We start from the raw sequence: 14,388 nt of genomic DNA, 5'->3' as shown, positions 1-14,388 counted from the left end.
CCTGGTACACATCTGCTCGTGGAGCCACGTTCAGGAACACAGAGGTACAGTAGGACACACAGATGTGCTGCAAAAGCCACGTTCTGCCCCATGCTGCCCATCACACAGTCTTCTAACCAGACTGGCGACCCAACTGTATGAACGCAGGCTCTACCTGAGCGAACGCTGAGGAATCTAAAATGTGACAGAGGGAAATTCCAGAGGCCTGCACCCTCGTTGAGTCATGACTGAATCAGAAACACCTCTAAGGCTGACCGCGCTGCGGTAACAAAAGAACGGTTACAGACCAGGGTCTGTTCAGCCCATCTAGTCCGTTTGGTAGTTAGCAGCTTATTGAACCAAGGATCTCCCACAACCCTCTGGGGAAAGAAGCACCACCTGTTCTTGATTTGAAATTCACTTTTACATTTTTTCAGTCTTTAAATACGTGTGAATACCTGAACCAGGTGCCCTCATACTCCTCTCTGTTCAAGACTAAAAACTCTCAGCTCCCCCAGCCTGTCAGTGCTTGACATTCCCTTCAGCCCCAGTACACATCTGCTTGCTCTTCTCTGGCCAGATTCCAGAGCAGTAATAATTTTAATAAGTAAGTAATAAGTAATAAGTGGTGACCAAAACTGTACACAATATTCAAAATGAGGTCTCACTAGTGCATTATAGAGCTTTATTCACAGGATCTTCCCTCCATTTCTTGCCTTGAATTCAACACTTTTCACTGTTGTCCTCAACATCAAGCTGTTGCAGGATGACCTGGATATACAATGTTTACCTGGAACTCCAGAAACTTGGATTTGAAAAAACACTCTGCTAGCATGTCAGTATCAGGGCAGGATTTCAAGCCAAGAGAGGCCTGAGTCTAGCAGGATCAACGCTTCGATGATTTAAGTTATAGATCAATTAAACAAGTCATTTATTGACTGAAGAGGCTCTGATCCTTGTGTGACAAAGGGGTTGTTTGTTTAACGGTCTATTAAAGTGGCTCCTTAATGGTGACCCAAGACCTCTTCCAGACCGGGGTTCTCCAGGACCAAGCTGGACACGCCAGGTTTGGAACATGCAAACGCTTATTAAAGAGGATGGGGGTTTTCGATGGAAGAGTTGCTGTCACGTGGAGCTCAGTCATTTTGGAATATCCGTTGAACTGACAGATGCCCGCGCGCCAGGTTCCGAGAATCAGGTTCCGGCAAGCTCCAGCTTGTCAAATTTCAGGCCTGTATCTCTGCTTCTACACAAGTGACAAGTGACAAAATCGGGGCGTTTCGGAACAGAAAGCCCTGTGCCCGTGATTGCACGGCAGAGAAATACCCTCCCCACGCAGGCGGCCGCGCTGTCACGCACATGTGCTCTCTAGATGAGCAAGCAGAAGGGAGAGCGGTAACATTCAGGAGCCCCACGCCAGGGCCGTGATTTGAACCATAGCAGAGATGAACACAGAACCTGCTGCTGTGCCCCGCGGTCTGGTTTCCTGCTCCTCGCTGCTGTGAGAAAGATTTTACAAGCAGCGAAAACACATCAAAGCCTTTGCCCCAGCAGCAGGGGAAAATAACGCTCACCATTAAACTTCACACAAAGGGATTTCAGAGACAACGCATACGATCTTTTGATTCAGGAGCCCCCAAATACATTTCTTCTCAGCATTCAGCCACCCAAGGGTAAAAAATAAGACGGAGGTGCCAGTCGTGAGGACTTGGGTGACAGTTCCCTGCTCCTCATTTCGGCAGAGCTCTGACAACGTAGTCTGGCCTGTTCTCCATGCTGACAGTGAGACACATCTTCAGGGTGGCAATCCTGACTTCACAGGGTGCAGCCTAAACCTGCTGACTTTGGGGAATAATTCTGACAGTTCCAGAACTGGGGTGTGTTTCCGGTGTTGAGGTACGACACCTGTGCACAGCCCCGAGGTCCTGGATGGGCTGAGCCAGCGAATGAAGAGGGACTGTGCTCTTGAAGTGTGTGTGAACAGATGAATGTGTGTGCATGTATGCGAGGGGTTTCCCCCAGTGTGTGAAGTTACTCCCCCTGTGCCTGGGAATCTCTGACAGTAACATCACTCTATTACCGTCATGGAAAAGACACCCTGTTGCCCCACACAGAGGCTTCTTCATGATATGGGAACCCTGTGGGCAGTCAGTTCCCAGGGGGCCTTCTCTCCCAGGGCATAACAGCCTCTCCCTCTCTCCCAAGGCATCACAGCCTCTCCGTCTCTCCCAGGGGAGCACAGCCTCTCCCTCTTTCCCAAGGGATCACAGCCTCTCCCTCTCTCCCAGGGGATCACAGCCTCTCCCTCTCTCCCAGGAGATCACAGCCTCTCCCCTTCTCCCAGGGGATCACAGCCTCTCCCTCTCTCCCAGGGGATCACAGCCTCTCCCTCTCTCCCAAGGGATCACAGCCTCTCCCTCTCTCCCAAGGGATCACAGCCTCTCCCCTTCTCCCAGGGGATCACAGCCTCTCCCCTTCTCCCAAGGGATCACAGCCTCTCCCTCTCTCCCAAGGGATCACAGCCTCTCCCAGGGGATCACAGCCTCTCTCTCTCTCCCAGGGGATCACAGCCTCTCCCCTTCTCCCAGGGGATCACAGCCTCTCTCTCTCCCAGGGGATCACAGCCTCTCCCAGGGGATCACAGCCTCTCTCTCTCTCCCAGGGGATCACAGCCTCTCCCCTTCTCCCAGGGGATCACAGCCTCTCTCTCTCCCAGGGGATCACAGCCTCTCCCTCTCTCCCAGGGGATCACAGCCTCTCCCCTTCTCCCAGGGGATCACAGCCTCTCCGTCTCTCCCAGGGGATCACAGCCTCTCCCTCTCTCCCAGGGGATCACAGCCTCTCTGTCTCTCCCAGGGGATCACAGCCACTCACTCTCACCCAGGGGAGCACAGCCTCTCTGTCTCTCCCAGGGGATCACAGCCACTCACTCTCACCCAGGGGAGCACAGCCTCTCCCCTTCTTTCAGGGGATCACAGCCTCTTCCTCTCTCCCAAGGAATCACAGCCTCTCCCTCTCTCCCAGGGGATCACAGCCTCTCCCCTTCTCCCAGGGGATCACAGCCTCTCTCTCTCCCAGGGGATCACAGCCTCTCTCTCTCCCAGGGGATCACAGCCTCTCTCTCTCTCCCAGGGGATCACAGCCTCTCCCCTTCTCCCAGGGGATCACAGCCTCTCTCTCTCCCAGGGGATCACAGCCTCTCCCTCTCTCCCAGGGGATCACAGCCTCTCCCCTTCTCCCAGGGGATCACAGCCTCTCCGTCTCTCCCAGGGGATCACAGCCTCTCCCTCTCTCCCAGGGGATCACAGCCACTCACTCTCACCCAGGGGAGCACAGCCTCTCCCCTTCTTTCAGGGGATCACAGCCTCTTCCTCTCTCCCAAGGAATCACAGCCTCTCCCTCTCTCCCAGGGGATCACAGCCTCTCCCCTTCTCCCAAGGGATCACAGCCTCTCCCCTTCTCCCAAGGGATCACAGCCTCTCCCTCTCTCCCAAGGGATCACAGCCTCTCCCAGGGGATCACAGCCTCTCCCAGGGGATCACAGCCACTCACTCTCACCCAGGGGATCACAGCCTCTCCCCTTCTCCCAGGGGATCACAGCCTCTCCCTCTCTCCCAGGGGAGCACAGCCTCTCCCTCTCTACCAGGGGAGCACAGCCTCTCCCAGGGGATCACAGCCTCTCCCCTTCTCCCAGGGGATCACAGCCTCTCCCTCTCTCCCAGGAGATCACAGCCTCTCCCTCTCTCCCAGGAGATCACAGTCTCTAGGTTAATAAGCCAGGGTGAATGTTCTTAATGAAGCAGGGCGAGTGCTCTAATTCCTGACCTCCACCTTCAGCTCTGCGATCTGCTCCTTCAGCTGCGTGATGTACTGGCTGGAGTCGGAGTGGTTCAGCTCTCCCTGGATCCGGCCCTCCTCCTTCTGTCAAAGCACAGCCAGGCAGAGTGTGAGGCAATAGTGGACACAGACATGCCCACTGTCACTGTACCACACTCCCACTGTCACTGTTACACATTCCCACACCCAGTCAATATTACATACTCCCATGCCCACTGTCACCGGTTCATACTCACAATCCCACTGTCACTATAACACACTCCCACTGTCAGTATTACACATTCCCACGTGCACTGTCACTGTTACACAGTCACTGTTACACACTTGCACATTCCCACTGTCACTGTAGCACCCTGACACTGTCACTGCAACACACTCTCTGTCACTGATACACACTTGCACATTCCCACTGTCACTGTAACACACTCACTGTCACTGTTACACACTTGCACATTCCCACTGTCACTGTAACACACTCACTGTCACTGTTACACACTTGCACATTCCCACTGTCACTGTAGCACACTGACACTCTCTCACTGTCAGTGTTTCACATTCACTGGCACTGTTACACACTCGCACTGTTACACTCACTGTCACTGTAACAAACTGACACTTGCTGACATGAAGAGACACACTGGAATGCCGTGATACGCAGTGAAGCATACTATGACGCACCCCACAAGAGTGCACTGTGGGAAGACAAGCACCTGTATTTCCAGGTCAGCGATTCGTTGGCGCAGCTCGGCCATGGCAGCCATACTGTCTGCCTCCCGCAGACGGACAGCCATCACCTCCTCCTTGCTCTGAGAGAGGACAGAGGGGAGCGGGAGGCAGGGGGAGGGCAGATGAACAGGGGCCGGAGAGACAGGAAGGGAGAAGAGAGACTTAGACGCAAGAAGAGCTTCTTCTGCGAGTGTTGAACTCGACAGGCTGCAGAGCTTGAGCCAGCTGTACCTTGCAGTCAGACTCAGCCTGCTTCCTCTTCATCTCTCCCAGCTGGCCCTGTAGGGCCTTGTTTTGTGCAGTGAGGCTCTGCACTCTCTCCTGCAGGGCGGCGCTCTCCTGCTCCTGGCGGCTCACCAGGTTAATTTGAATCTGGTTCTGAGGGAGAGAGGAAAAGAGGGAGGAGTGTTCTGTTTTAACAACAGGTATTCATTTTTACTTTTTTGCATTCTTTTGTTTTACACTACTCTTAATTGAGTAGTGCTCTGTTTCTGGTTTGGTAACACTGCTAATATGGGCCACTTCCAGCAAAACACCTCTGAAATTAACTGAACAGAAATGAGAAGGAAAGAGGGAGGCAGAGATAGCAAGGAAGAGAACTAGGGAGTGAGGGAAAGACCCACTGAGACACACACACACAAACCCCAGACAAACTGGTAGTAATGCACTTCCTAATGCAGTGAGAAATACTCTGGGATTAGACAAACATTTTTCCCCAAAATAACAAATCTAATCCCAGAATTCTGACAGCTCCCAATCCTACTGGGAAAGGGGGAGGGAACTCAATTGAGCTGGCAACACAGTTTGTGATCCCCTGTTACATCCTGAAGAACAGTGAGCCTGGCTCTCAATAATGTTTTATATTTTATGTGTTCTATATAAGTGTGTAATTATATGTTTGTACTTTAAATAAATGTAAATGTGCTTATAGTATCTGCTTGGGCAACACTGTTATTCATCTGTCATGCCAATAATGCTCTCTTGGATTTGAATTTGAAATTAAAAGAGAGTGAGAGGAAGGGACAGAAAGCAAGAAAGAAAGAAAAAGATGGATAAGTAGAGATGGAAGTAGTATTGTACTCTGTACTCTTCCTCCCAGGAATCTAAGGCTGTGTGATAGATGTAGTACCTGGCTCTCCAGCTGCAGGGCCCTCAGCCTCAGCTCCCTCAGCTCGGCTTGGGCCTGGGCCTCCCTCAGCCGCACCCCCATCAGCCGGTCCTGCAGGTCGTTCAGGGCGTTCTTCTTTGGGGACTCCTTCCAGTGACCCCCCCCGCCACCCCGGGACATGTGATGCTGGGAAACGGGAAGAGAGGGGAGAAGAGAGAAGGGAGGGAGAAAGGACAGGGGGAGTGAAAGACAAGCCTCTCTCAGTCCTGTACCTGCCAGTGCAGGTTCAGCTCAGTGACCCATCCCTCTCTCAGTACTGGACCTGCTGGAGCCGGTTTGGCTCAGTGACCCTTATATCCCTCTCTCATTACTGGACCTACCAGTGCAGGTTCAGCTCAGCGACCCATCCCTCTCTCAGTACTGGACCTGCCGGCGCCAGTTGAGCTCAGTGACCCATCCCTCTCTCAGTACTGTACCTGCCAGCGCTGGTTCAGCTCAGTGACTTGCTCCTGCATCTCCCTGAAGGAGTTCAGAGTCTCCAGCTCTCGCAGCTTCACTGCTTTCAGCTCTTCCTGCAGCCTCGCCAGATTGGTCTCATCAGGCAGGGAGCTGTTTCTCTGGGACACACACACAGACAGGGACGAAACCACACACTGGAGTCAGACACCACTGCACAAGGCCAGGCTCAGGCTAGCTCATCACTTTACCTGTACCACTGACAGAGCCCCACACACTGGAGTCAGACACCACTGGACGAGGCCAAGCTCAGGCTAGCTCATCTGTACCACTGACAGAGCCCCACACACTGGAGTCAGACATCACTGCACGAGGCCAAGCTCAGGCTAGCTCATCTCTAACCCTCACAGAGCCTCACACACTGGAGTCAGACACCACTGCACGAGGCCAGGCTCAGTATACAGTAGCTCATCTGTACCACTGACAGAGCCCCACACACTGGAGTCAGACACCACTGCACAAGGCCAGGCTCAGGCTAGCTCATCTGTACCACTGACAGAGCCCCACACACTGGAGTCAGACATCACTGCATGAGGCCAAGCTCAGGCTAGCTCATCTGTACCACTGACAGAGCCACACACACTGGAGTCAGACATCACTGGACGAGGCCAAGCTCAGGCTAGCTCATCTGTACCACTGACAGAGCCCCACACACTGGTGTCAGACGCCACTGCATGAGGCCAAGCTCAGGCTAGCTCATCTCTAACCCTGATAGAGCCTCACACACTGGAGTCAGACACCACTGCACGAGGCCAGGCTGAGGCTAGGTCATCTATAACACTGAAACAAGTCATTAATCAGTTTTCATAGATCAAGTGTACGTCAGAGAATAATTCTGTGTGTACTCTGTATTAGTTGTGTGTCAGCAGAGTTTTACTGCTGTGTATCAGTTCTGTCAGTAGAGTAAATGTGCTGTGTATCAGTTGTCTCAGTAGAGTAAGTGTGCCGTGTATCAGTTGTGTGTCAGTAGAGAGAGTGTGCACTCTGCATCAGTTGTGTGTCAGTAGAGAGAGTGTGCACTCTGCATCAGTTGTGTGTCAGTAGAGTATGTGTGCTGTGTATCAGCTGTGTCAGTAGAGCAGTGTGCTGTGTATTAGTTGTGTGTCAGTAGAGTGTGTGCACTGTGTATCAGTTGTGTGTCAGCAGAGTATGTGTGCTGTGTATCAGATGTGTCAGTAGAGCAGTATGCTGTGTATTAGTTGTGTGTCAGTAGAGTGTGTGCACTGTGTATCAGTTGTGTGTCAGCAGAGTATGTGTGCTGTGTATCAGTTGTGTGTCAATAGAGTATGTGTGCTGTGTATCTGTTGTGTGTCAGTACAGCAGTGTGCACTGTGTATTAGCTGTGTGTCAGTAGAGAATGTGTGCTGTGTATTAGCTGTGTGTCAGTAGAGAATGTGTGCTGTGTATCTGTCATGTGTCAGTACAGCAGTGTGCACTGTGTATCAGTTGTGTGTCAGTAGAACAGTGTGCTGTGTATCAGTTGTGCGTCAGTACAGTATGTGTGCTTTGTATCAGCTGTGTGTCAGTAGAGTGTGGGTGCTGTTTATTTAGTACAGTGACTATCAGTAGAGTGTGTATTCAAAGGAACAGCTAAAGGTTTATTCCGTGCTGAATGGAAAAGAAAAGAGACACAATGTTTTGGCTGTGGAGCCTTCATCAGGTGTGCCAGGTGTGAGTGTGTATTCCGTGTGTCAGTAGAGTGGGATGCCAGTGCACTGCGGTTGGGGAGATGGGGGGGTGCAGGTAGCCCCCCTCGTTGCTGCGGAGAGCTGTCCCGGGGAGTCAGCGCGGCAAGGGGCTGGCGGGGGGCTGGCGAGGCGCAGCTGTGGGCTGGTGGGTTTCTGTGCCTCCAGGATGGGGGGCTGCACGCCCCGCCTGTAGGCTTTCATGTGCAGCGCAGAGCGCCGGCGGTGAGCCCCGGGTTTCTAGGAACTGCGGAGTGCAGCTGGGGGGGGGAGGGGGATCTGGGTTTGGGGGTTACACAGAGCAGCTTTCTCTCATGCACACAGGATTACCTGCTTTCTCCCTGAGCAGGGCTCACTATTCTCGCCTCCTGGCTTCCTGTCTCCCTCATGTGCTCTTTGGGGTCATTAAGAGTCAACAGCCTCTCTGTTCCTGCCTCTTTAGTAGAGCGCTGCATTAAAGCTTTGGTTTGAGCTCAACAAGTCTGATAATGAGCACCCACCCACACACTGAGCAGCAACCAGGAGGCTGTGGGTTCAAATTCCAGGTGGGTCTTGTGAGTAAGTCACCATGGACAACAGCATCAGCTGGTACAAAATAAGGAATGAGAGACAAGCCTGTATGGTTTGGGCCAGCATACAGAGTTTTGTTCTGACCAGAGATTTCCACTCTCACAGGGAAAGGCTGGTGTGGCTGGTGCGTGCATCTACAAAAAGGCCAAACCACATTCTCTGAAACCCCCCTGTAGTGGCGCTCACAACAAAACCTTTTTTTTCTTTTCATGTTTTAGTAACACTTCATATTTCCTGGTTATTAACAAACCTCAGCTTTTATTTTGATAAATCTGGTGTAAGTTACTCACAAAAGCGTGCCAGATCAAACGGCAAGCACAGACTTGATGTGTACACAGGTTTGTGTTCTGGTGGGGAAGAGACTACTTTCAGATGCTCCTTGGAAGAACTTTTTGTTTAATTTGTGTCTTTTATGACTACGAGCCAAGCTACTCCTGACTATCTCTGAAAATTAAATACATTTGTTCTTGCAAACATCCAGACTCATCATGAGCCTGTGTATTTCTCTGTAGAAGTAAATTCACAAATGCTGGCTTTAACTCCAGTCAGAAAGGCTGGATTAAAAAGAGGAGTGACGGGACAGGTAATGATGTGGTTAGTGCCCTTCACTGAGCCGTTATACGTTATGCGTGTGATAGAGGGGTGATGCAGGAGTGACTGAAGGGTGATCGAGGGATGAAAGAGGTTGCATGTCCAACTTCAGTCTCACCTTCTCCAGCTCCAAAACTTTGTCCTGCATCTCCTTCAGAGCAGCTAGCAACTCAGCCTCCTGCAGTCGAGACTGCTCCAGCTCTGTCTGCAAGCCACTGACAAACTGCTCTGTGTACTGAAAGAGATAGAGAGGGGTCAGTGGACTGTTCCAGGTCTGTGTGCAAGTCACTGACAAACTGCTCTGTGTACTGAGAGAGACAGATGGGTCAGTGGACTGTTCCAGCTCTGTCTGCAAGCCACTGATAAACTGCTCTGTGTACTGAGAGAGAGAGGTCAGTGGACTGCTCCAGCTCTGTCTGTAAACTTTCCCACACGCTGCCAACTCTGAGTGGGCAGCAACAACTCTCTTTACACTTTGCAGCGAAAACACAAGAGGAGACAAAGCGGAAACATGGCAGCAAACTACACAGAAAACACCTCTGCAGCTGCTGGCGAGGCTAACTGGTGGGTTTCAGAACCAGTAGGGATCCCCAGAGGGAGACACGGGAGAGTTCTTGGTTCCAATCTTGCCCTTGGACCATGCTAGTTCCTCTAAGGCCTCCCTTTTGGCCCAGGATGAGAAGGCAGTCTGATGAACGGGCTCAATGAGAAGAGCTGTGGTTGGGCCGACAGAGCAGCAGGCTGTGGTTTGAGTCACAGTGGCACAGAAGCAGAAGTCAAGGCACTTTCTCACGGTCCAGAGCTCCCCCCTCCTCTCACCCCTGTTACTATGACGAGCACAAGGTGAAAGGGTCACAGAGAGGCCGAGTCACTTTCAGAGTGCCACTTGTCTCACTTTGGCCCTTTTTCACTCAGAAAAGAGGAGGAGAGGAGACGTTTTACAGGCTGTCCTTTTAAGAAAACCGGGGGCGTGGGAAAGAAGAGCGCAATCAGATCCCGCAAGAGAGAGGCAGAGAAAGAGAGAAGTGGGGGACAGAGGTGAAAAACTGAGACGAGAGAGGCAGTGAGGCAGGTCGAGTCGCGAGGAGCTGGGCCCTGATGGAGCTGGCCAGCACGCAGGGCGGCATCTGCACCACATCAACAGAGAAAGGGGGAAGAAGCGAGGACAAACGCGCTTCACGAAAATAGCAGAGAGATTAAAAAAAGGACAGCGTGAGAGGCACAAAACTGATTTTCACACATAGTGGGGAAATTACAGTTCTTCCTGAACACACCCTTAAATGCACACAAACTGCTATTGTTCCCACAGTTCGCTGAAGCCCAAGGCATCCACTCACACCAGAGCAAGGGCATTCCCCTTCACGACCACAATCTGTCCCCCTCAACCTTGAAGTCTGCATACTGTATCTGTAACACAGCAAGGCTCCCTGGACTAGCACTCCTGTGTGTAACACTGAGGGGGTGGCAGGCTGGCGTCCTGTGTGTGACCTGCGTTACTCTGAACCAGAGCGTGTGAACGGTGCTACACCGGCCTGCACACAACACGTCATCAGTTTCAGCGCTCACTCACGGCAAGCCAGAGAAAGCGGGGTCAATCAGACTGCGCAGCATGGCCCTTAGGATGCACAAAGGAAAGCAGAGATGAGAGAGAGGAGGCAGAAGACCAACTGAAACAAAAGAATAGAAAAGAGACAGGAGAGAGGAAAGAGAGGAAGCAGGAGACAAAGGAGGCAGGATACAGGAGAGAAGGAGACAGGAGAGAGAAGAGGCAGAAGACCAGAGAAATGAGACGGGAGAGAGGAAAGAGAGGAGGCAGGATACAGGAGAGAACAAGGCAGAACAAACTCACAAACCAGGGCACTACACTCACACTGCTGGCAACACTGCTTGCTCAGCACCCAGTGCTACAAACAGGGCGCAGGAGCTCTGACTGCAGTAAGAACAGCAGACAGCACAGAGCACAGAGCAGCGCAGACACAGCTCCCTGACAACCCTGAACTGTCAGAGCGCCTCCATGGAGCAGTGTGCTCACTCTCTTGCTCTTCACTGTGCGTCAGGGAGCACGCTTTAATGTCTATTCACTATTGATAGAAGATTCTAAAAAATGTTCAGTGCTGGATTTCATAAATACTGCAAAGGGAAATGACACACATTTTAACCATTACGTGTTTGTAACACAAGGCTAAAGTGCACTCATTTTCTTTCATGCTCATTCATATCATCACTTCCAGAAAGAAAAATTTAGCAAACCAAGGGCTTTTCTTAGACAATTATCATTGCTTTAATCCATATCAGGATGGATTAATTATCTAATTGAAATAGTTTTAATTCATATCTAGGGAGATTACAGTTATGTAAAGAAAGCAAGATAAAAGAGAATGATGACTTAACTGTACTTATTATATAAAGTATACAGCCAATATATTTTTAATGAAGATGCAGTAACAGAACGTTTCTGTACTATCAACGCAGTACAGTGCTGTTCACAGCCTGGGGTTCAGAATTGAGAACTTACAAATATCTACCAACTGTCTATTTATCTACAGAATGGGAAAGAAACCATTTTCTGAGAAAATGTGCTTCATTTTTGATTCACTGGTGATTTGTCTTGGGAGAAATGAAGTAGAACACAGCCAGAAGAGGTCAGTCTCCTCTGAGGGTGACTGGGTGGGCTACAGCATGTACAGGAAGCCTTTGTGCCTGTCTATATATAACCATGCGTGTAAAACATACTCCCTGCTCACCCACAACTCTCCTCTCAACAGCTTTCCCATACAGCCACTTCTGTCCACACCGCAATGCCACACCACACACAGACAACAGAACCCATGTTCTAACAGTCTTGTACACACACACACACACACACCAGACCTCATGATCTATCAGTCCACACAGAGACAACAGAACCTATGATCTAACAATCCTGTCCACACACACACAACAAAACCCATGATCTAACAGTCCACACTCCTGAAGTGGACACTGAGTAGGCACTGTAGTGGGGACTGAGTGGGGACCATGAAATATAAAGACACTCTGTCGTACAGACAGTACAGATACTTTAACCATCATGCAAGAGCCATTCCTTGGAGTTTTTCGACACTCAGCATTTAGTGACTTTAAAATTACACTTTCTGAAAGACCTCCGCAGCTCCATACAGGCACAATCTGGCAAACTGTGGAGTGGATGTCAGAGGAGAAAGCCCAGATCAGCACATCAAATGAAAGGATGATAGAAATAATTTTAAAATGAGTAGCTGTTTGTCTTTCTCATAATAGATTATTCATCATTTGCTAGATCAAGAACGAAAAGCCAGCTTTCTGGTATAAATCACCTGAATAAATATTTCGCTTGGTTAAATCTTACTATTAATATCCTAAAAGTAGTTATGTGATATTAATAGTCATTGTCGTTATTAGTTGTAGTATCGGGTTATTATACACAACCTGCTCCGACACAAAATGGAACTATCCCAGCACCAGTACACAACACTCCATCAGACACCAGTCTGCACTGATGCACAAAGAGCTTAAACAGCAAGGCGGGTGGGTTCTACTTGATGAATCTGGGAGAAATCACAAAGGGGAGGGGGGCAGCGGCTCTCGTCACCCCGGAATGTACAGAGCAAGCGTCAGCACTCTCTCACACGCGCCACACCCTCCCTCGGCTCTCAGCGCGAGTGTGAAACCACCCAGCACCACTCAGCCTGGCCAGAACACGCTCACACGCATTACTGTAACACTGTCACACGCTCAGTACAGTAGCACGAACACGCTAGAGCGCACATACGCTTGTATTTCCAGCTCTGTGGGAACCCACCCACCGACCCTCATTCTGCTACTGACTGTTCTTTACACCCCCTAATCAGACTCCACAGCGGGTGACAAAAGAGCAGAAGAAACAGTTGGGCTCCTTCGGGTCTCAAGAAGGTGCCATCTGGTTTATACATGAGCCACTTGCCTTGTCCTCCCAGAGCCTGTATATGAGGAGTTACTGTCTTAGTCATGCCAGACACTTTCTCATATGGGGTTCAGCGATACAGTCACATCTGCACACTCATACAAAAAACAAACCCAGACACACACAAGCTAACTTATACTCATTGTTGTACCATTAAAATACACAAACTAAGACACATGCACTTAGGTGTGCTGACACCTTCAGAGATTCATACTCTAACAAAGACTCTCACGTGCTAACACACACTCATTGCTGTAACCCTACACACTCATATACTAACGCAAACTCATTCCAATAAAATTAATGCACAATACAATACACAGACAGAATCATCACTCATAGGCACTGGAAATAGTTATTTCAGTCACACACACTGAAGCTCACTCAGGTAATTGCAGACACAAATACTGAAGCAATCTCCCATACACACAATGGTAATTGTAGTCCCATATACTGATGCGCTCTCGCACACAAGCACGCAGCTGCTCTTACAGGCTTCTTTCTCATCAGATAACGAAAAATGGCGGACAAGCCGAGAAGAAAAGACTGGTAACTGTATTTCGCAGCTGCCTCATGCTTTTATCTGCATTTTTTTCATCCTGTTGCCTCTGGTTTCCCTGAAGAATCATACTGAGGCTCCGGTGCAGACTCACCTTACCTCGGGGTAAGAACTAGCAGCAAGCTCAAGCTACAGCACAGCACCACCGAAGCCTGAACCCATGATCATGTGACCGAGAGCCTGGCAATCAGTGTCATTACGCTGAACTCCCAAATTCACATTTGCCTTTTATTCTTCATTTTTCATGCCGTGGGCCCTCCTCCCCCCCCCAATCAATTTTCAATGCCACTACAACCTTCATGCTGTGCCAGCCTTGCTCTGCTGTTGGCGCCACTCTCACTGAAGGACAAGGGTGGGCAGGAACTGGCACAGCGAGCCCACGGTCTCAGCTACGGCCCACCGAGCTTCATAGGTCCGCAGCCAGCTGATGGCTATGTTTTGGGTAACAGCTGTCACAAGTGGCCAGGGGTGCAGCCAGGGATTCTAAGAGGAGAGCTTACCCTCCAATCCGCACTGGCGAACACCAACCAGTTCACCTTCAAGTGTTTGCCGTACTAAAGCCATGGCTGGAGAGTGACAGGACACTCCCAGGTTGCAGAAGGACCAGCATTTTGTCAATCACAGACAAGACAGAGTTCAAGGTCCCGAGAGGGCAGTGCCCAGAGACAGAGGTTTGGGCACAGAATGACTGTCTGGGTTAACCAGTCCCTAATGGCACCCCTGCAGAGGGCCAGTGACCCAAACACAAACTGGAACTAGCAGTGTCGGGACCATAGGGTTGGACATGTGCCTTTACTGACTGAGGCTCTCGGGAACCCTACCAGCTTTTAACTGAACATCAGTGATCATGAGACAC

At 50.5% G+C, this 14,388-nt stretch overlaps 1 protein-coding gene across 2 annotated transcripts in view; it reads right to left on the bottom strand.

Moving 5' to 3' along the window:
* The window catches only part of evi5l (ecotropic viral integration site 5 like), a 41,389-nt gene that overhangs the window by 8,840 nt on the left and 18,161 nt on the right, over positions 1–14,388 (bottom strand). For both annotated transcript variants that reach the window (XM_088932774.1, XM_088932775.1), the window contains exons 13-18: positions 9,131–9,247; positions 6,127–6,267; positions 5,672–5,836; positions 4,774–4,920; positions 4,527–4,622; positions 3,805–3,900 (exon numbers count right to left, since the gene is read on the bottom strand). In XM_088932774.1, coding sequence (XP_088788900.1) covers positions 3,805–3,900; positions 4,527–4,622; positions 4,774–4,920; positions 5,672–5,836; positions 6,127–6,267; positions 9,131–9,247 — 762 coding nt within the window. The remainder of the gene's footprint in view (positions 1–3,804; positions 3,901–4,526; positions 4,623–4,773; positions 4,921–5,671; positions 5,837–6,126; positions 6,268–9,130; positions 9,248–14,388) is intronic.

The sequence above is a fragment of the Atractosteus spatula genome, chromosome 14, assembly GCF_055471065.1.
Source record: "Atractosteus spatula isolate fAtrSpa1 chromosome 14, fAtrSpa1.hap1, whole genome shotgun sequence".
NCBI lineage: Eukaryota > Metazoa > Chordata > Actinopteri > Semionotiformes > Lepisosteidae > Atractosteus > Atractosteus spatula.
Note: the sequence above shows the minus strand (reverse complement) of the source record. Positions and strands in the feature narration are given on the sequence as shown.